General features: G+C 41.0%; 1 protein-coding gene across 3 annotated transcripts in view; it reads left to right on the forward strand.

Moving 5' to 3' along the window:
* Positions 1 to 5,033: 5,033 nt before the first annotated feature.
* Positions 5,034 to 23,269, forward strand: part of TTC39B (tetratricopeptide repeat domain 39B) — a 78,626-nt gene continuing 60,390 nt past the window's right edge. For 2 of the 3 annotated variants that reach the window (XM_030466735.1, XM_030466737.1), the window contains exon 1: positions 5,034 to 5,135. In XM_030466735.1, coding sequence (XP_030322595.1) covers positions 5,088 to 5,135 — 48 coding nt within the window. In that variant the 5' untranslated portion in view covers positions 5,034 to 5,087. Of the gene's footprint in view, positions 5,136 to 14,721; positions 14,778 to 23,269 lie in introns of those variants that run through there. The other variant, XM_030466738.1, reaches the window with a different exon arrangement.

Here is a 23,269-nt window from a genome sequence, read left to right on the forward strand (position 1 = left end):
TAATTCTCTGAAACATGCACTTCGACAAGAGGCTGAAAGAAGGAAAATTTAAATCCTTCCAGGGAACATAAATAAGACAAAATGTAACAACAACAGGAAAAAAAATTAGAGATAAGACTGGGAGAAGTACAGAGAACATTATGAAATAGGAGGAAACTGCTTGGCTTTGAAGGAGAGGAAAGAATGGAAGAAAACTGCAAAGAGATGAGAGATCATATACCAAGGTAAATTTACCATCTGCTGTAGGACAGGAAAAGGTTAACTATCAGGACTGATAGAAAGTGTTTTAGGTGGAACTTTTTGAGCACCTTTGAGAAAATGGCCTTTTTTGGAGGAATGAATAGTGGAGGAAATAAACAGAAAAAAAAATAAAGGGAAGGTTCCCTTTTTTAAAATTTTTTAGTGGGGAAATGGAATGGAGTATCAGAGAATGGGATGGGAGGAATGTGGTGGAATGGGACAGGATATGGATGCCGAGAGAATGCTAATCAGTAAAGATATAATGAGGAGAAAGAGTTTAGATGGTGGGATGCCTACCTTCACATCCAAATGTAGTGAAGTATTAGGTAGGTCTTTCTTTGTTGTCTAGAAGCACAGAGGATGGAGTGACTTTTAAACTTCCTAAGAGATAAATGCTATGGTGACCCGTTGTTAGGGTTCTCTTTCTCTTGGTTTTGGGGGTGTTTTTTTGTTTGTTGCTGTCTTTTACACTGCAGGGCTTACTGAATTCCTGATGCATCATCCTATCTATTCTGAGTCAATACAGGGAGGGTTTGCTTGGAGGTCTGGATTCGTGTAGTGTATTAAGTGGTCTCTGTTAAGACACGTGTATTATGCAGCATAAGCAACTTGCTTTAGCTTCAAGCCTGGCTGTGCTTTCAGCAGTGGGTGGATATGGTAATCTCCTGAGGTCACTTCACACCTGAGATATTCTGTGACTTACCTTATGCTCTGCTGTGAAAAGCTGTGCACTGGCTGTGGATGGATAAATTGTGTCAGCCTATGAATAGCTTGCCTCCACCTGGAGCAGGAAAGATGGGGTATGTAAGTGTTGGAGAGTATGTCTGTTTCTAGGGCTGAAAAATTTAATGACTCATTCTGAGTAGCATCTTTTAGGGATGTCCCCTAAGAAGCTGATAAGCACAATCATAAAATAATCCATACATAGTCTATAAGATGGAAGCGGCACCTGCTGAAGTGTTCCTATAAACTAGTATGCAAATAATATCAGTGTAGATCCATCAATAAAAGCATTAGGGGCTGGCTGAAAGCTAGGTGCATTATATGGATTATGCTTTCAACAAGGCCCAAGTATACAACCTGTCTTAGGTACACAGACACAAATCACGTGGTAACTGAGGTAGAAACACTATACTTTGTCCAAAGTTCATTATTGTAGAGAAAGCTTTCTTATGGGTATTGTTGAATATCCTGCTTATGCTGAAATATCTGGTAACTTCCTGATTACCCTCTTCTAGCCTGGGACAGGCTGTATGTCTTTTCACCACTAAAATATTTGCTATGTGGTAGTATAGTGAGCAAAGGCCTCAGTGAAAGACATGTTGGGTTGATATGAGCTGCGAGTTTGAAATCACCTTGGCTCACAGGCACTCGTTGTTTTAACAGGTAGTTTGTGAGACAGTAATTCTGGAACAAGGTGAGACTGCTTTTCTGTCTTGCTCACTTGTCCTACCTCCAGCAGAGAATCTGCTAATTGTTCTATGATGTTATCTATGGTTCTTCTGTTTGGGTGAGCCCTACCAGAAAGTAGCTAGAAGAACACTAAGACAACTTCCAAGGCTTCTTTTACAGCAGGCCTATTCTTAAGGACTATTTTCTAGTTCTCAAGAAAATTGCATGAGAACCAAGTGTTTATACTGAAACTGAATTTATTCTTCTGTATTATCCGATCATGAGGGACAGAGTAGGTCTCTTCATATGAATTTGATTACAGAAGCTCAAAAGTAAATATTATCTTTCCTCACTGTCTCAGAGATGTTATGAGGTAGATTCCTGGTGAATAGCTATACTACAGAAGGAAATACTAGCAGAGCTATCAAATATCAAGGTAGTGCTAACTCAGCAGCATTGCAGGTGATGGCCCTGAAGAGGGGGAAAATTTAGGCAGGCTTTTTCTGAGTGGGAATGCTCTATTGCTATGCCAGCCAGAGAGGAACAGTCTCTCAAGGTCTTGCCTCCACTGTCAGATCTCAACAAAATCTTTCAACATATTCACTGGAATGCTCTCGAAAAGATTAGCAATAGGCTTATAATCCTCAGTGCAAAGTTACCTACACTCAAATGCATAGAAACTAGAGATGCCTGGGAACTGCAGCAGGTTTCTCTTCTCAGAGGATTAAGACCTATTGATTCTTGTTCACATATCTAACTTTTTTTTTTTTGGCTTTTTTTTATTTTCTTGCAGGTAGAAAACTACGAAAGAAAAAGGATTTTCTTTATTGCTTAAATTTCAAGAGAGAAGGGGAAAACTGACTGGACTGATTAAAGCCCACCAAGGGGGTGGTGTAGCTTTGTGATTCCCTTTTGATTATTATTAAAATGACTTAAATGGGAACATACCTGGTGGCAACGTGTGAAAGACCAAGCAAAATTCAGTAATAGCTCTGCTATTAACAGATTTTATACTCAGACTTAAGCAATCTTCATAACTTGGCTACCTGGGTCAAGAATGATACGATACAGTTATCTCTGTCATGATTATTTAGGATGTGCTTTGGTTCCGACCAGAAAAAGTTCACTGATAGGCAAAGGCTTAAATCTGCCCAAAAGAGTGCAAATGTCTTTGTGGAGAGGAAAGAATACAGCTATATAAATGAAAACTATCAAGAGATAATAATGACAAAGTGATGTTGAACTGTACCTTGATCTTGAACTTGCTGAGTATGTGAACTAAACCTCTGGCAGTTAGGTCTCTTTTGCATAGCATAAATACTCATGACTACAAACTCTGTACATCAGTGTGATTTCCCCAATCTAATTCTGATAGTGATGGTGCTATAGTCCCATTAGCAGTTTCTGCAAGAGTGAAAGGGATAAGGACAAGTTTTTATTTCCTGTATCTGCAACTGGCAGTGCATAACTGACTATGTACACCTACAGAACAGTAAAACCAGTTGTGATTTTAAGAACCATGTTTCTAGGATTTGGAAACCTTATGTGTTAGCTGTCCAAGTCATATATTCTGTACCACATAGTATTCTGTTATAGAATAATACTGATTAAGAAAAATTTTAAAAAACGAGGAAGTCTGCTTCCCTAGGCAAAATTACACCTCAAAGGGATAGGCTTTGGAGCAACTGAAAAATAGAAAGGGAGTCATATATCCAGCAGAACATCATAACTAGTATAATTCTCGTGAACAGTACAAAATTCTGATGTAATGGTAACATAAGTTTCAGGTGTAGCTGTGTGGGCAGACATGACTGTGCTCTGAGTCAAATATCAAGCATGCATGGGCCTGTCTGCTGCATTTACACTACTGGTATGCTTCATGTGCTGCAGATCAGTCCTGGGGAAGCATATTAACACCCCTGGAGTATCTTCCAACAAGTTACCAGTGCAGAAACACACTCAAGTGCAAGAGGAGTATGGGAGAACAGTGTCTCTGCAACAGCTTAACCGAGAACAGTGAAATCTTGCAGGACAGAGGAACATACTCGAGTTAGGTTCCCCTCCCCCTCTCACTTCCCTCAGCAGAGCTGATACCGCAGTTTAAGTCTGTAAGGTTAATGGAGACACTTTGAAATCCCGTGTTTCTGCCTCTTCTTAGACTAAAGGAGTCTCCAGCCTGTAATCCAAATCTTGCAAAAAGTTCTTAGACTGTATCTACTACCTGGTAATCTCAGTTCAGTTACTTTTCTCAATCTGTCTCCTGTTCTAATCACAACTAGTACATAAAAACTATATGTATCTTTTTTTTTTTTTTAGCACGGGCTGTGACAGAACCTGTAGGAAGTGGTTACCTACTTTTTAGTAGAACTTGACCTCAGCTGGTAGAATAGGGTAACGTGGAAAGGAGTAGATTCGAGCAAACAGCATTACGATACTGTGAAGTAACAGGGTAAAGCAAGGTGGGCAGAGAGGGGGGGAGGACTTCCACACACCTTCTCAGAGACCTGAGTGTTACTGAGTTACACTCAGGCTGAGTTACTACCTGGGTGCTTTGCAAACTTGTTTCTGAAGTGGCAGTCAGCATGGTGATGGAGCAGCTTTTCTACAGAGTTTGGCCACAGGGTGCTGAAGGTTCAAGTTTCTCCTAGAGTTCAGGCAGAGAATACCTGGCGTGGCCTGACGGCAGACTCGCTGTATGGTCGGACTGCATGCGGTGCTGCGTGAGGACCCTTCGGACAAGCTCCCCGGCCAGCGCAGCACCACCGCCGGCGCTTTCCCTTCTCTGCAGCAGGGAGGCGGCGGAGAGCACGCAGCGCGGACAGCGGCCGGGCAGTGCCAGTTCGGGTGCCCGGGGCACTGCTCGGGTAACTGAGGGGGACGCAGGAAGGACCTGGAGGCAGCTTCGCTGCACCGTGTCCGGTGCAGGTGGTTACAGGGGCGGCGGGAAGAAGGCCTCGTCGTGAGTTTGGGACGACGCTCCGCTTGCCCCAAAGGCCGAGCCGCCCAACCGCACCCACCCACCAGTCCCAGGGGCCGCGACGCTGCCAGGGGCACGGCCGGGCAGCCCCAGCACGGAGGCAGCGGTGGGAATCGGCAGTGACGGGCGCCAAGGGCCGACCGGCTACCGGGGCGCGGCGTGAGCGAAAGGGCGCGACCGGGGGGGCGGGGGCTGCCATGCAAATGAGGGGGCGCGGCGGCCGGAGTTGTGAGGTGGCCGGGGCGGGGAGGAGGCGGCGGCGAGAGCGGCCCCGCACGGACCGGGCGGGAGGTGGCAAGGGGCGGCGGGGGGGTTGAGGGGGGGGACAGGCGGCGAGGCCGGGCCGGGCCGGGCCGGGCCCCGCCGAGAGGGGGCGGCCGGGAAGTGCTGGGGGCGGGGACCGTGGCCGGGCAGTAGGGAGCGGGACGGGGCTCGGCAGCAGCAGTCATCCCGGCGCGGCGAGCAGCGCAGCGGGAACATGGCGAGCGTAGGAAACGGCACGGAGGAGTGCGGCGGCGGCGAGGAGGTAACCGGAGGGAGGTGGCGAGAAGTCTCCGGGGGTGCGGGCAGCGGTCGGTCGTCCCCTGCCGGCACGGCGGCGAGGGCGGCGGCCCGGTTCCCTGGGCATCTCAGTCTGCCACCTGCCCCGCGATGGGGCCGGGCGGGCCGGCGGACGGAGGGACGGAGGGACGGACGGACTGCCGCTCTGCCGGGTCGGGCCCGGTCACCGGCGGTGCGAAAAACCGCTGAGAGTTGCGGAAAGTTGTCCTGATGGCGGGGTCGCGGGCAGCCCCTTCCCGCACTCATCGCCGTCCGCTTTTCGTTTAGTTTGTTTTTATAATTTTTTGAGAATTTTTTTTGTTTGGGTTTTTTGTTTGGTTTTTTGGTGGTTTTTTTTAATTACTAATTTTTTGTTTTCCTTTAGCCTTATCTCTGCGTCAGCTCCGCGCTCCTCCGCTGCTCCCTGCGAGTTTGCATTTGCCGCGACGCCTCTCCGGTGCCCGTTCCTCCCGGTGGCGGGCGGGCTGGCAAGGGCGCATCTCCCGCGCATCTCCCGCGCAGGGCCAGGGCGGCGCGCGGCAGGTGTGCAGGCAGCAGCGCTGCGCGGCAGGACTTAGGGCGCAGCTGCGCGGTGGGTTTGGCTGGGTGGCAGCGACGGGTGGCACGGAAAGCCGCGGTGTCCCGGGGGGATGTCGGTGCCTCCTGCGTGAGCCCCGTGTATGCGGAGGCTTCCGCAGGCGGGCGGGGCGGGTTTTGTGCCTGGGAAGTGCAGTCGGGCGGAACTGTGGTTGATGAAAGATGTGTGACACTGGAGTTTATCATCTCCCCGTCGTTTTGTTCAAGGTCCTTGCGGCAGCCCAGACACAAATGCCTGGAAATGATCGCCTGAACTTTGAGATTGTCTCTGTTTCCTCTCAGTCCAGGAAAAACGCAATAGCGGGATTCATCGGCAGCATCTCGCAGGAGGTGATAGTGAGGGATCTCCCAGACTAGCTTTTGAGAAGGGTGCTACAAAACTGAGGCAGTGTTAGGAGGAGGGTGCTTTTAAACACAGGAGATAGCAGTCCTGGCATGCACACACGGGAATACTGAGTGGATTTCTGAACTATAGTCTAAACTGAATTATTTTAGCGTTTTGTACATTAAGTGTCTTCTTCAAAAAGATTGGTAAGGGATGCCTCTGGCCGAACTTTGCTGAAGAAAACATATGAATCATACGATTATATAATCGTTGTGTGCTGGGCTTTTTTTTCTTTGTGTGGTTTTTTTGTTGTTTTTCTTTAGCGTTACTAGAATGAATGCTGAAGACAGGTGCGGAACTGGAACATTTTTGAGGTGAGGCAGTGTTTCATACAACGGGGCAATTGACAGATGTGTATGTAGGATATCAGATGCTCTGTAGTTCTGGTGAATATTTGTGTTTTGTATTTGGCAGTTGCAGATGCCGTTCTTGAAGAGATGGTAAACTCCAGTTTGTTCTTTTCCTTTTTTTGGAAGGTGGGGAAATATGTCTATTTTGGAGCAGGCTATGAAACCTGCAATTTACTAAGGTTATAGTTTGGAGAGGATGTGAAATGCTTACATCTCATTGTATACTGGACTGAATCACTGAAAAATTGCAGAGTGATCTCTGCAGAGCTGTGTTGTTTCTGATATAAGGAGTACTACCTGTGAGAACAAGTTATTAACAAACTCTAGTTGTGCTTAGTAAGCACGTAGTCATAATTTGTAATTGTTAAAACAGGTACTTAGCAGCTTAGCTGTAGCCCAACTGCCCTGTGTGAACAATAGGGAAGAATATTCTTCACTGAATTTGCTGATAAGTATCAGTGCTAACAAAGCAAAAGGAAAAGAAGCTGCCATGTAAAATAATCAAAAGGTGGACTTCGAAGAGGCTTTTATTTGAGCCTTTTATTTGAGCGTGCAAAAAGTGTGAAATTTTCTCCAGCTGAAAGACCTCTCCACTGTTTTTAGAGACTAATTCCTGATTCTCTGCAGTCTGAAATAAACCAAGAATTGGTAATGGAACAAGTGCTTGGACTTTTCTTGGTGAGATCCTAGAGTTCAGGAAGAGAGGGCAGATGGTGCTCTGGTCACTGCTTCTGTAACAGAACTTGTCTAGACCATTGAAGTCTGCTTTTACCTACAGGTTCACCACACTCTTTACTAATAAGCTACATGATTTCATCACTTTATGCATGAGACAGTTTTTTGTAAGTGTCTTGGCTTTTTTTCTTTTCTTTTTTTTTTTTTTTTTTTTTCTTTTTTTTAATGGAAAAGCTTGCCTAACATTGAAACAGCATGAATTGGAGAAACACATGTCCCAAATAATGGACAGCCCATCCTGGAGACAGGCCTGCAAAACAAATTAAAGGGATGGAAGGGAGTACTCTCTACATCTTATCTGGGTTATATCCTTTAGTACTATGTAGAAAACATTGGGTTTACCATATTAGCATGTCATCGGTATATTAAAGTACTATTAGTATACTGAAATACGCACCCATAGGCCAGAAGGAATCCTGCTAAGGAAAAAGCCCTCTGTTCTTTGAGCATGCATAGTGAAATTTTTAAGCACTGTCACTTTAAATGAAAGCAAACAACTAGTTAACTGATCATGTATTCAAGGGACAGAATATCATTAGCAATAAAGTTTTTTTTCACATTTCAGCGTAAAAAAGCAGCACTTGCATTCCGAGAAGCTGAGCTGGCTTTGTGGAATACCACGTGGCTCCCTTTTCTGCACAGAAATGGATATTAAAGCAAATATTTCGACTCTGTGTTGATCAGCTTATTGCACACTGGATGATGGGCTCAGCTTGCAGGATAACATTGCTATTAGTTTTGCTCTTCAGAGCTGCATGCATTTGAATAACATCGTTGACGTGGAACACAGCAGATGGGAACTGCTGCTTCCTGATTGAAGTGTACATGCGTAGTAGTATATTAACATAGCTTTTAGTGTAAAATTCTGCTCTGCAGGTAACTGCCACTTAATCCCTGAAGCTTTGGTGAACAGTGTATTAAGTTAAACTTTGAAATTGTTTCCTGCTTAACAGAATATTGACTAGGAAGAACCCTGCTTCTTAAGTCCAAGCTTAAGATAGCAGGTAAGATGCCCACTGCTGTACTCCCTGATGAAAAAAGAATTGTTTTTCCTTTTTATTTATTAATTTCTTAATTTCTTTCTTGAGTTTTGCTTCATTGTCTTGGAGCTTTGGCTTGCCAGAGGGCACAACGAGGAAGTGGTATGAAATGTAAATAAGCTTTTCATATTTTTTCCCCAGCTAATACAACCATAGATGCCCATTGTTTTTTGTTTTTTTTTTTGTGTGTGTGTGTGTGTGTGGTTTTTAGATTCTTTTCTCCCTCAGGGAAAAAAAAAAACCTAAAACAACACTAAAAGGACTTGGAGACTTAAGGCTGAGAGGCTGTATTAAAGAGATAATGTTATGGATATGCTCACCTGGGAAAACAAATGGTTATTCAAGTTGTCATTTTTCTGTGCAGTGTTGTGTCCTGGGTGTGCATGGGGTCATCCTCTACGAGGAAGCAGTTTCCTGGATGCCAGGTGATCAGAGTGAAAGTGCTTACCTGTGGTATGCCCAGTTGTGAACTCAGAACTTGATATGCCATTGGCTCTTAATTGTTATATGACACTGAATTCACCTACTGAGTATTCATGCTAGGAGTCTTTCAGAACAGATTGCAATCTGGGGCAGATATGCTTAACTTTAACTGGCAAAATAGCTACTACAGAGGCGTCAAGAAAAACTTTAAGCCTTCTCCTCCCCCCTCCACTGCCTAAAGATTACTTAAAATAGTGGGCCAGATCTGCTTCCCATTAAGTTCACTCTGTGCTGCCCTGGTTTTTCAAAGTGTTAAAGCCAGCTTAATTGGTTACTTGGGGATTCCCTATCCATTAAAAAACCCACAAACCTAACCTTGTCCTTTTGTGCATGTGAGGGTGGTGGCCAGACAGAAAGGATCATCATCAAGAAGTATCTAGATGCTAAAAAAGTGCCTTGTTTGGCCACAGTCAGACCAAGGATTATATGCAGATCTGAAACTGATTTGGTGCCCTTGCTGTGGTTAACTTTAAGGCTTATATTAAGGACAGCTTGGCCAATTCACTAATCTGTGCCTCAGCTCTAAACTAACCAATTAAGGAAAATTTAGGTAATGAGGGTCTGATGAGGCCTGCTGTACTCTTTTGAACTGCTTGTGTAGGGACAAACACTGTATAGGCTGGCTTTATCACCCTGAGCAGTTTATCTTTAGAGCTAATTTCAAAATGAAACCAGCATTGTCTTGAACACAAAAGCTGTTTAGTACTGGTTAGTACTCTCTCTAAGTTCTCAAGCTTTTCATCCACTGCTGCAGCAGCTGATGCAGTTGTGATCAAAGAACTTAGCTGTGTGCTTCTTTCCATCAGGAACTTGGTATAATACTCGCCTTTAAAATAAATTGTAGAACCATGCAGTGCTGGCTATTCTCTCTCTGGAGTTTCTGCTGAGCACTCCTCAGCAGTTATGTTGGGTAGTTCAGTCTGGTAAAAAAGTCTCCATGATGTGAAATGGTGGTAGCTGTGCAGCCCCAGAGATTTTAAAACGTTGGAAATATGCCACTGCAGCACCTTTTTCACCCTAAAAAGTGAAGAACATATTGTGAATATAGAGTTGTGAAGGGAAGTAGTCAGGGCACTTCCTCTCATGAAGGATGATTACTTTTAAAACATCATAATTTAGTTTATATGTTTTTGTCTACTTTGGGAAAGTAGGTCTTGCTCAACAGAAGCAATGCTTCTTGTCAGCTTACTGCAAAGGCTTGTGCTCTGGCACATAGCTAATCTGTTTTTCTTGTTCTGGTCTTTCCTCCTCTTGAAGGACACTTACATCTAAGGTGAGGGGCAAGCTATTCCATCAGCACAGATGAGAAGAGGACTGCAGGCAAACTAAGTGTGACTAGTAATTTCTTCCATATTAAATAAAATTGGGTTTGTCTCTGCTTTCAAGGTTCTTTATTTTAAATAAAACTTTGTTTTAGCCGTGGGTGTACCTGTTTATAGGTTTTATTTTTCCTTGTGACCACCTATTCAAGGTAAGGATGTGTACTCTTAATTTCATATTACCTATATAGCTCCGAGATGAGTAATTGTTCACATTTTTGCATTTCTTATTTGGCTCATAGGGCTTGCTTCATTCATCTATTTGAGCCCCTTGGTTGACCATGACCCAGTTGGAAAGCCAGATGGATAAGAAAACCTGTGGCTTAAATCTTGGTTTCCAAGAGGGGAAAAGTAAATGTACATCATGTTCCAATTAAACTTTCTTATTTAATGCTTACTTTGTTAATCAGTGTGCTGTTCCTCCTCAGAGTGAGGGATAAAAGATACAGGGGATAAGAGAAAAGGTGGGATTACTGTGGAAAGCATGAAATGCCTTTTGGAGGCAGAACTAACAGTTAAACTTTGGGGAGAACTAAGTACGCCAGAAGTGAATTTGTTTGTCTGTTACAATTTGTCTTCTCTTTTCTATGTGGTGTTTTCTGTGTTGGTTTTGTTGTTTTTTAGCAGTATGATAGTGATTTTATATACAGGGGGAACAAAGCAGAACATAAAGGAAGAGTCAGCTTTTCTCTTAAGGTTTTGGGGTTTTTTTGTGTATCATAGTGTGGAAAAGCAACAGCTGATATCTTAAAATGAAGACGTTGAGCAGGGGAAGTTGTGGTCCTTACAGGTACAGCTGTCTTGGTAATAGCATCTAAAAGCTTGCTATCCACCATGTGGGAAGACAGTTATACTTCATCTATAAACTTAAAGGGGGATAAACTGCTTCTTAGAGGTCCAGTATATCTGTGTGAGAATGGTGACTTTGTGGAATCATGCTTGTTTCTGCAAATGTGTGTACTTCCTTTGTTTATATTTTGGTGCCAGTATCCTTGGAAAATCCTTCAGACGTGGTGGGCTTATTGGGACTACTCAAGATCAATGACATGGCTTGAATAAAGATTCTTATTGGGCTCCTTTTTGGCAAGGAGATTGCTTGTTGAAAGAGAAAAAATTTAATTGCAGCTTGGCAGACCATGCATTACATAGCAGCATGGACCAGGATGACTCAACATGTGAGTAGGTGGCAAGCATGTATGATCTTATGCCTTCTTTCTTGTTAAGTCAGTCTGCTATGTATTACCTAAGCAAAAGAACCTGCAATAGAAAGGAGAGTTTCAAATTAATGGGGCTTTTCTCCTCTTTGTTACCAGTGTGGAAGGTGGCAATAAGGTCATAAATGTTGGTGACAGACTGGCAGGAGCACAGCCTACCACCACATCCATCTAGTGGGCAGTGATTTTCACATATGCGGTTTCTTTTAGATTTCACCTGAGGGAGCAGAAATGTTGTGTCACTGCTTTCATTTTGAAAAGAAAGCAAAGACTTGCACCTAAAGATCTCAGAATCAGCTTTTAGAGGTGGACATGTATAGGCTCTAACTAGAACACACATCAGCAGCAGCACAGGTCTAAGACCCTTGTGCCATAGGTGGTCTGGTATCTGCTTAGAGGATGAGAAATATGAGAATTTGTGTGTGACTGCTTCTTCAGCTTTTTTGAGCCATCTCAGTTTTAAAAAAAGCATTTCACCCAAGTTGATAGTAAATATCACAGACCTGTGAATTATGTCCAAACATAGGTGCTAAAATCAAGATCTTCTTGTCAAGCACGTGAAGACCTGCTTGTGTTTGTACTCTGAAGTAAGGAAGCAATTCTGCGTTACCACATAGAATAGCAAGGTGATCTAATACCTCAGATAGTAGCAGTGATATTTTTTGTTATGATGTGGTGATTACATCATGTTTTATTCCACTTCTGTCATGCATTCACTGTGCAATAAGAGTAGTACATAACCTTTGCAAGCCAGTAGTTTGGGTGTTCATTACTCCTTTGATTTCTTCTCATCTCCAAGAGCCAGCATCATGCATACACTTGCTCTCCAGATATTCTCTTACAGGAGGGTGTACAAGGACAGTCTGTCATCAAAACAGAGATGGGGTTTGGAGGAAACCGCTTTCTGAAGACAGTAATTTCTGTGTCTGGAACCTGTGGGCAGTACTGGTTGTTTGAAGAAGTGTAGTGTTTAGTACATGAATAGTAATGCTTGACTGTAACTAGTAGTAGGTGGCCAGAAGTAATGAAAAATACTCCTATTAGCTTTAATTGTGGACGATGTGACTATAAAGGTGGAATATGTCACACTGGCTTTTATTTTTACCATGAAATGTCGACTAGGAAAAAGATGTTTTATCTTGATTATCTCCCTTAAGACTGCTGATACCTAATTCAGTAGGGCAGCTAACTAAACTTGCTCTCTGTTGTGTGTTATTTTTTTCTTTCTGGTTTTGCAGACTTAGAAAGCTTCAAGGGCTGGAGCAAATTACATTTTTAATATTTTAATTTTTAAAAGAGACATTAATATAGTAATTTGCTCTTATATGGCTGCTCTACTCTAGAGGTCATATAGCATATATTTATCACATATTAATCATGCTAATTATTGTATTCTTTGTATTAGGAACTAAACTTTGGAGACAAAGGAGTTTAGCTAAATTTGTGTGGCTTTGACTAGAGAAGAACTTTAAGTTAAGGCTCAATGTCTTAGATGTAGTATTAAGGAATAGCTAAATCTGTGCCTTGTCCAGATGGAGAATCTCAGCATGAAAAACATGTGTAACTCTGGAAAATCCAGTTAAACATATCTGCCTGTGTACTGCTACTTGACACCACTGAAGTAGCTGGTTGTGTTAAGCTTTGTTCTACTTGAGCTTAAGGAAAGTCTCTTTAAAACCTTGGGAAAGAGAGATTCAGCAGCAGATCAGTGTCTGTGTCTTTTAATGTAATTTGGATTAAACAGCTATATATGGCTATAGTTCCCTTTGTCAGTGGAAAATACAGGGTAAATCATGGCCAGTCACTTCTGGAAGAGGGAATGGTTAGTCTAAAACTTTGCCAAAGTGCTGTAGCTACTCATAAATGTAAACTATGGAAATTCAAGCCATACTGAATAGAACGGATGACACAAGTTGTGTAGCTAGGTTTCAGAACGAATGTTTCCGAGTAAGTGAACAGCAAAGGAATGTTAAGGTCCAAGTGAAAAAAAATTATAGTGGGCTGTTTATAAGTCCATTTCACTTCTTTAATGGTGGAATTTTTATCTTCCATTTGAGTTAGGCGATATGTTCAGAGTGGAAGTGCAAAGTAAATGCAAATTGTCCCAACTTGGTATTTTTTTGTGAACTGGAAACAAACAGATTCACACCAATGTCACCAATCTGGTCCTAGCTAGGAGGATCCCTCTGGAATTCACGCTTTTGAGTTTCAGGGTTTCGCTTTGGAGGACTCCTAACTGCTTTCTGAATTAGCTCCTGTGAATTTGTTCATTGGAGCAGTAAAAAACCCCAGCTTGCAGCTTTTAGTAGTGAGTGCCTGAGAGAAGGGGAGGAGGTTCTTGTCTATAGGTAAAAGTAGGCAGGTAGTTACTGAAGAGACTGCAGCTTTATGTCTGTGTTGGCTTGGCTTTGGGATTTCATGTTGAATCAGCCAGGTCATTCAGTTTACAGGTGTGTCATCAAGGGTAATTGCACTGGTGCAAGTGAAATAGTAGTAAAAAAAAGAGCATGGGGATAAGAAATAAGTATTGTCAAGTGTTCTTGTGTCTCTCCAGTTGAGCAGAGAAAGGAACCCACCTAACATCCCTGAAAGAGCTGACTTTTCCAGTGTTGTTAATTTTATGTGGGTTTTAGCCCACATAACTTTCTTAGCCCACATAACTTTCTTGGTGTGTGTGTTGCTTTTATTACAAGGACCAGTGGAATACAGGGTTATAGCTGAGGCTACACCTTTTGATGTAGAGGTGCTTGTCTTCAGAGCTGTCTTCTCAGCTGTCTCTGGCACACAATCCTCTTGTCCTTGCCTGAAGTCAAACATGAAGTTTTGTGTTTGGTCTTTTGTGTTTGTTTTAGGTTTGGTCTGTACTGTAGGGGTAATAAAGCACGCAGTTTCATGCTGGGAAGGTAAACTTCACATGGGTTTTGTGTCTGTGTAGAGCACACCTTACAAGTAGCAGCTATTCTTTTTAGATTATGTAGGTGAATTGTGGAAACTACTGACCTTTCATTTTAATACTTGCAGAGATTTGTCTTAATTTTGTCATTTTTAGTTTGAAGTCTTGCGCTTTAGGAAGTGTTTTTTTTGTTGTGGCTTGAGAAAGTAATTAAAGTTGTGAGATTCCAAAAAATTTAACAGCTGCCTCTGCAGATTATTTGAACTTTTTAGTACATAATGACCGTGGGATAGAGTGAAAATGGATACAGCGATGAGCAGCAATAGGCAGAGGTCAGCTGTGACATAAATAGTTCCCCAGGAGCCTGGGGTGCTTGTCTGGCTTACACTTCTTCAATAGGTAAAAGATAGGTACTCTGCACCTTGTGTAAGGGGTTTGGCTCTTCAGGTTTTGTGTCTCTCGGTGCTGACGGGAGGAAGTGATGTGCAGAAGGTCAGTGCTTTAGATTGGACCCTGAGATCATGTGGGATTCCCAGAGTCTGAGTCACAGAGTTCACCGGACACTTGCTGCAGCCTGGGCTTCGTGTAGCGGGGGCAATGCTCTGATTTCATGTGAGTATGCAGTGCAAAGCACCAAAAGGGGGCTGTAAACCTTTCAGGAGGAGGAGGAGGAGGAGGAGGAGGAGGGAGTGTGTGTGCATGAGCAGTTGCCAAGAGGCACTGACATACTATAGCTTTACATTTTTTGGTAAAGTGACCCTTTGGTCAGCAGTGGCGAATCTGGTGGCATGTGTATATTTACTCTGTCCTTGTTACTACATCCCAGCTAGAACTTGTGAAGGTTTTGTATTCCTCATGACAGCAGTAAGCTGTAACTGCAAGTGTGCCTGGGGTGATGTATGTGTGTGTGTGCAGAACTGCACCTTTTTGACAAGCTTAAGTACTTAAGTAAATGGTATGACTACTGCCTGGGGAAACGTGTGCTGCATTCAGTGCACCTGTGTAGTCTGTTCAGTGTCTCTTTTCTGGGTCCTGCAGCTGACTGCAGTGCTTGAGGAAATAACATGCTCTGCTTGGGGATAGATGGGATGAAGAATTAAAATAAATGAGTCTCGACTGGAAGGAAAGCCAAAGACACTTGACATGTTGACAAAAGTTAAGGGGGACATTAACAGGTTAATTCTTACATGGTGTTAAGGAAATGTGAAGCTTCGTGTTACTTGTGGGGTTTTTTTTGTTTGCTTTTTGTTTTGTTTCTTGTTGGCTTTTTTTGTTTGGTTGGTTTTGTAAGGTTTATCCTCATAACAAGGTGAGAATGTGTTCTGTTTGTGCCTTCCTGTCAGTAGCCTAGGAAAAACTAGCACTTGAGCTTATTGCCTCGTTAAGATCTGATTCTGCTTAGTCTAATCTGTGACACTTGGTTTGAATGTGATGCTCTGTTTCTGTGCTTGGTGTTTGTCTTGCTTTCCTTCTTATGTAAAGACAACAAACATGTGCGTAAATCAGCTAATAAATAATTTATATTATGCTAGCAATTGAGTTAGTTTGCTATGTCCTTAAGAGGATGCTTTTCTATTAATGATAAAAATCTGATTGATTGTTTCTAGCAGAGGTGGAAGGTGACCTGTCTCTGTTTTGCACTGGGGGAACAAATTATGCTCTGGATGAATGTAATTGCTTTAATCCTCTATTAAAGACACTTCTAACTATGGACAATGTTGGCTTTTAGAGCTCTGCTCTTTTGTTATTACAGTTCATACTGCTGGTGGATCTGAAGATATCCATAGAGGCTTTCAAATTCTGTAATGAGAACATTATTTTTAAATAGCATGGATGGAATTACTGTTGTTCTTTTAAAGGAAATGAACCAGTTAAGAAAAAATCACTTAAATTACTTTTCACAACAAAATAGAACCTTGTGGTGCTAAATATGCAGCAACTGCTGTTGCATTCTGTACAAATGAGTAACCAGATGTGTAGTCAAGAGGATATTTAACCTGAGGAAGACAGGAGTAAAGTTAATATGTAAGATGCTTATATTAATGTCTCTTTCATATTTTTTTATTAGTTACAGGCAAAGCTGGCAACGGGTAAAAATGTTTGTTCCCCAGGATGGGATCACCTTCGAGGGGTCTTAATATCAACAGTTCTAAGGTGGTGCCTCTGTGATCAGACTTTCTTAGTATTCTTGATTGCACTCTAATTGTTGAGCATTTAGAAATGTGGTAGAAGTACCCCTCCAAGGGAACTGTAATTCATAAGAAGAGATGCTTTTGACTGTATAAGAAATTATTTGAGTCATGTCCTTTAAACTGCTTCCAATTGTGCCAGATATCAGCAACAGTAATAGAACCTGTCTGAAGTATGTGAACGCTCTAAAAACAAGACTCCCTTATGCTGATCATAGACTTCTTTTTTTTTACAGTGACTTCAGCAGTTCTTATTTTCCTGGTTGGACTAATCTATGTGTGCTTTTGTTTGCTTGTTTGTGTTTATTTAGAAAAGTAACATTAACACATTAATGTGTTTTATAAGGTGAGAAAGTCTGGAAGTGTGATGCATGAAGCTGCATTTAAATGAGATCTTTAAAAAGTGTCCCTTTATGAGCTATGAAATTCCTCACAGTAAATAAGACACCAGTTGTCTTGAAAAAAATTATATTAGATGATTTTGAAAGCCTATAGCCATAGCAGCAAGCATTTTGCCATTGGAATATAAGCTGATGTTCTTTCACCTGTTAAAAGTGATGGCATTTGTTTCTCTTCTAAGCACAGGATTGAGAGAAAATTGGTGCCCAATTCTTTATGACAGCTAAGAATTTTGGAAAGATGGTCTTCAATTCAGAGTAGCACTCAAGTTGATTCATGGAATTTGCAAAATCAGAATTTTTTTTTTTAAATACAGTTTGTAGTGGCATTTTGATGTCCCATGTGGTTTATTAGAAGAGTAAGCCTTGCCTATCAAGAAATATTCACATTTCTGCATTTCTTGAAGTTTAGGTCTAGTCTTCTCTCTCCTGACACATATTTTGACTGGTGAAATTGTCTTGATTAATAAACCTTCTCAGCATTAGGTAGTTCTTAATGCTTTACTACCTAATTCTTTAGCACCCTGTTCCTGAGTACTGGTTGGTTGTTTTGTTTTGGTTTGTTTTTTTCTGTCTCTGGTGTTGATCAGTGAGGTCAGCAGCTCAGCTCAGTTGCAGCAAACAGCACTCCCACTAAAAAGTATTTGTTTGATTTGTTTGAATAGAGTAGTCAGGCATTGGAATGGGCTGTTCAGGGAGGTGGTGGAGTTACCATCCCTGGAAGTATTAAAAAAAACTGTAGATGTGGCACTTAAGGACTTGCTTTAGTGGGCATGGTCTTTTTTTCTGGGTTGGTGGTAGAATGTGGTGATCTTAGAGGTGTTTTCTAGTGGTGACAATTCTGTGATTTATTTTAAGTGTCCTACTGTAACATACTGTATAAAGCAGCCTAGATGAAAACTGTCAGGTTTTGCCTCATCAGGAACTTTGAAATATGGGAATGAAGGTGGAAAGGCTAGTTGAGGCTGATGAACAGATATACCCTAGTGGAGGAAGAATCAGGAGTCTTCAGCTTCAAAAAGAGCACAGATATGTTATTGTGTGGTGCTTGTCAAATGCATCCATCACCTGTGGTGTTCTATTCTCTTCCTTGCAACTGAGACTTTATTAGGTTGGTTATGTTGGTGCAAATGAGTGCAAGAGGGCATCTTGCCTCTGGAGGCAGTAGGGTCAAATCTCTTGAAGCAATAACATTTTTTTAGCAGCAAACTGTCCACTGATTCTTTGTTTAGTCGGTACTGTGGCTTCTGTGAAGGTAAGCCAGTTACAGAAAGTTAAACTTACTGATAGATGGCTGGTTCTGAACTACGATGGGTGAAATGTCACTAGCTGTGAATAATTAACTTTGCCAGAATTGATAAAGACCAAGCTTCTTGACTTGAGTCACAAAGCAGTTAGTGACTTTGAAGTTTCTCATGCCTTGGATGGATTCTAGCAAGTTAAGAGAGTGAACACTTTGATGCCTCTACCCGAACACCTTACATTCAGTTAGTGTCTGGAGGCACCTTCTGCTTGTTTCTCCGGAACCTCTCATTGTGTCTTTACCTCCTGTAGTAGATGAAAGAAATAATTAACTGAATAATCTATATTGAAGCTGGTGTAAGTTTGCTAAATATGTATTGCTGGAAGCTGGAATGTCTTTACCAGATTTGTCTTTCAACAGCAGTAACTCATCCATGCTATGTTCACTGTCCTGGAAAATACAGACATGACTAGTACTTACTGTTTATGAAAAAGTAGGTCTAGAAAGAGTCCTAGCAACTTCATAGATGAAATAAATACCATACTAAAGTTGCTTACGACTTTGATGGTTTTTTTAATGAAATTTCTGTGAAATGATTGAGTGATGACACTGAAGCTTTTGTAAAAACTTTATTGAGCTTGCCATAAAGTTCTCGCATGTCTGCTACAAAAAAAAAATTAAATCTGAGGCAATATGTGCAAGATAGACAGGAGAGATGGCCAGCTAATTTAAAAATGAAGAGAAAATCTTTATTCCTCTTCCTCTTAGAAGTGCTTTGTGCAAAAACAACTACAGGTCAAACTAACAAATGCAGGTCAAATAGCAGGAAGGTGCCAGTGTAAACAGTAGGAGAAGCCTGTGTGGTATGCAGCCAACTGCAACTGAAAACTGTACTCTTGCTTTTATGTACAAAATCTTGGATAAGAATCTGAACATGAATAACTGTTGACAGGAGCCATTTGCCTGTCAGTTAAAATGAAGAATATTGTGATCCTTTCCTTGCTGAGTGTGTAGCTTAAATCTGCTTATTTCTGTTTTTTCGGTCACAGAGAGAAGTGTTGTTTAAAATAGCACAAGCTCAGCCAGTTGTGTTCTGAACAAGGGAGACTGATGTCAGCTTACTGAGCTGTGCCCTGTCTTTAAGAGCAGTTTCAGGAAAGCCTTCATTTTGTTGCTCTGGCGTGTAGCTCGTCTGTCCCCTAGACTGACATTGCTGAATGTCATTCTTTTGGTTGATGTTCATTCTCAGTCCTGCCCTATTTTATACAGCTAGGCTCATAGGTTGTTTAAAAATTGTTGGGCTTGAATGCAGATGAAGGCACAGTAGAAATTGTCTGTTTTTTAAAACGTATTGATTAATTGCAATTAATTATGGCAATTAATTATGTAATCTTTCATTACAGACATCTATTCTCTGTAAAAAATGGAGGGTGGATTTGTTAAGGCTCAATTTGCATGTCTTCTGCTAATTTTGGGGTGACCAGCTGTATCAAAAGGTCACAGCTTTCCAGAAAGCAATGGAGAAACTTTTTTTCTTGGTGGCACTGATGTAATTATTCAGCTAAATGACATTAAACTTTGTTTGGATTGCTAACTGTTCAGCAGCCCTTTAGACAACCAAATTACTGTAAAACTGGGTTCTACCTTGTTTTCTTTCTGGGAGTATGGGTTTTTTTAAATGTTTGCGTCTGGCCCCTAGTCAAATCATCCACATTGGTTAAGATCTTGATTGTGGCATGCTGTTGTACATAGCTGAGATTGAGTAAGTAAGTCCAGGATACTGGATTTGAGCATTGGCTTCTGATAGCTGAGGGTTATTCATCTGCAGTGGAAAACACTTAGCAAAACAGAGTTCATCCAGAACAGCCACCAATGAGTTCACTCAGATCTCTGGAAAAATACTGCTATTATATGCAAATATTCCTGAGAACAAATTTTAAAAAGTAGATGGGTTATATTTATAGTTCAAGCCAGTAAGTTTGAAATAAAGTATCAACACAAAAATATGTGCGTCATTTTCCTTTAGAGAAATCAATTTTGTTTTTTAGTTTTTGTATCAAAATCCCTTGTACTGAGTAGAACGGAATTTCATTTCAGTTCTTGCTGCCTCAAAGCTATTTCAGTCTCAGGGAAGAGGAAATTATTTTCCTCTTTTGTAATAGCTAGATCATGTCCTTCCCCTCTGAATTGGATGTTTTCCACTAGTTTCTTTTCCTAGGCTACAAGTCGTTGTGACACAGTGGCAAATAAAGTGGGTGTAGGTGACAGAGAAGAAAGATTTGGGATGTCCCCTCCTCCTTTCACCCTTAAGTGTTTTTCTGCCGAGACAACCTTGAAAAAGCTTTTTCTCTCTTGTGTTCAGTTCCTTTTGACAATAAGCATTAAGATGTAATTTAATTCCAAGGTTTGCTTTCCTGATAGTTTGTTAAGTGGACTGCTTGTTTCTGTAAGGAATTACTGCAGTAGGTCTCAAAAAGTGATAGCTAAAGAGCTGAGATTTTTAAGCTCTTCATAGGGCAAAGTACTCTCACTTCTGAATAAATACTAGGAAGAATCTATATTGCTGACATGCAAATAAATTGAATGTAATTTGGCTCATCAAAAGACAAGTTCTCTACATCAATACTTGGAGAATTAGCTCAAGATAACTGACACATTTGCTTCTGGGTCCTGTTGCAACACTAGGAATTACTTTGTCTTTTAACACCTGGGAAAATTTGCAGTCCTAAGTAATATTTTCTCATGCCATTGCCTGTTTAAGCAACAGTTGAATTCTGTCCTTACATGACACAGTCATCCGATTGTTAGTACGCAGAAGAGGTGTCCATCACAGATTATGCTTCATAAGTCAAATTCTCGGAATTACTTTTTTTAGTTTGTGCAGATTATACCTGAAGTTTGTAGATATGTGTAGATCACACAGAATCACACAGAATCAGCCGGGTTACCCTACCATAACATCAGCAGATGTTACCCTACTTCTTTTACAGCAGATGAATCAGAAAAAAGTTTCTGTAGCTGTATGGTTTTTTTTTTTTACTGACAAGTATTACTAGCTAAACTTCTGTAACTTTAGACTAGTGAGCCTGTACTGTTGTTCTTCTCCATCACTTTTTTGGTGAAGTAGTAATTTCTGATATTTGTTTCAGTAGAGTGGTTTGAGGGGAAGATGATGGCTGGATAAAACAACGAGTTCAAGTGCTTTCAGTCTGTGAGGATGATATGTTATAGGGAAACTTCATATACTTTTGTTGGGAAAGAGCAGTATTCAGAAACGACTTAAAAAGGAATCTATGTGTCCCTTAGTGTCTGTAAACAGTAAACTGGATAGTGTAAAAGCATCACTGGTTCAAGTTATAGTGTATGAGTTGGTTTGAATGATTTCTCCATGGAGTAATGTCAGAACTGCAGGTAAGTGCTCCTTGTGTAACAAAAGCCATCAGTTTTATGGCACTTGGCTGATGTCGAAGCCAGTAATTTGTGCTTAGATGAACTGTAATGTGTGCTTCTCAGACTCCTAATTTGGAGACAGTATCAGTGCTTATTCCCACTGGTGTGCTCCATTAGTTAGCACCCTGCCTGCAAAATATGAACTTGATGCAGGAAAAATAAGGCATGATGAAAACTAATTTTTACAAGTAACTAAAGCCTGGTGTAGATTTTGTTGCTGAGAGTTTATTTTTGTGAGCTAGGGATTAGGAAGTTACTTCTGCTGCATTTGGTGAATTGAAAAGTTTGATTAAGTATCTCTTACAGTAGGTCATATTCTACCTCTTGCACTCTTTTCATGGGATCTTTTCTGTTACCTAGCCATTCTGTGATATGGGATGGTATCTTAAATGTTTATTAGCATGTGACATGTGAGAGGACTGAGCTCTTCTACAGTTTTCATCTTCTTGATGTTGGATATTAAAACTTTGCTTCCTGCTGCTTGCAGATTAATTTAAGGATCACATTAACAGCATGAACTGGAATTTAATTTCCTATTAAAATTACAGTCTTTCAGTCTTTCTTTGCATTGTTGCTTGCTATAATGCTTGAACCTCTGTTTATGATCTCTTTAATTTTTACATCTGCATCTCCTCATTTGAGACTGACTGACTCAATGAGCCCAGTCACTTTAAAGGGAATGTATTTTGTTATTCTGATTTGTTTTCCATAATGCTTTATGGCAGAACATTTTTTAATAATTTTGTTAGTTTTGAGTAAATTGATTAAAAACCATGTTGAACAGAAAGAAGCCTTGGAGAAGTTCTGTTAGAAACAATTTAATTAAGATCTCCAATGGACAACCACTTTTCTTCTTGTTTACTCAGCTAATTCTTAAAATAATGTCTTTCATTGTATACCTCTTCAACACTACATCAATCTAGCAAGTAAATAAAGAAAAAAAGGGGCTTATCAAGTCCAGAGTGTGTTTACAGTTTCTTCAACCAAGAAATGTTTTTAATATTCTCAAGTAAACATGTTTTTTTCAAACTGCGTCATGTCTTCTCTAGTTCTAAATTTTATGGAGGTTTTGGGTTGGATTTTGGGTTTGTTTTGTTTTGTTTTGTTTTTTCTGGCTTCCTCCCTGTCCCCCTGCAACTGGTGTCCTATTAACCCGTTTATAGTAACAAAATCTTAGTCATATGCTGCATTCTGTAGTGGTAGCTCTGGGCTATTCTAGCAATTCCTTGGATAAAGTCTAATTTCTAAATTTCTAATTTCTAAAGTAAATTTCAACAGACTAGCGGAGAAGAGAGAGCATGTTCTGAGTACTTCTGAAACCTTTCGTATCTTGGTTAGGAGCATGATGAATCCCAGAACTTGATCTGGGAGGAGCTGTTCTGGGTTCCTCAATTGCAGTGTTTTGCCTTACATTTTAGGATGAGAGAACTTTTCTGCTGTAATAGGCATGAAATGGAGTAAAAAACAGCTATTCTTCTTTTTATATTATTTTTTTTAATATGTGGGATCAGTGGAGTCTGTAGGGCCAGCTGCAAACTTGTGTGGGAGATGTCAAATTGAATGCCTTCTACTAATCTGCTTTGCATGTAATGGGAGTGGGAAGGCACAGGAGAACTTGAGCAAAACTGTGGTGTTTTTCCTCCTTTTTTTTTTTTTTTTTTTTTTTTTTAATATAAAAATAATTGCCTTCAGCAATGTTTTTAGCTCCCTTGAGAAATCTGTTGAGTGAGGCTGTGGTTATTCCCTGTGCTTTGGAACAGAGTGTGTGTGTGGGGTTGGGAATATCAAGGTAGTTCTTCTCCTTGTAGGTTTAGACATCCATTT

The sequence above is a fragment of the Calypte anna genome, chromosome Z (assembly GCF_003957555.1).
Source record: "Calypte anna isolate BGI_N300 chromosome Z, bCalAnn1_v1.p, whole genome shotgun sequence".
In the NCBI taxonomy this organism is placed as follows: Eukaryota; Metazoa; Chordata; class Aves; order Apodiformes; family Trochilidae; genus Calypte; species Calypte anna.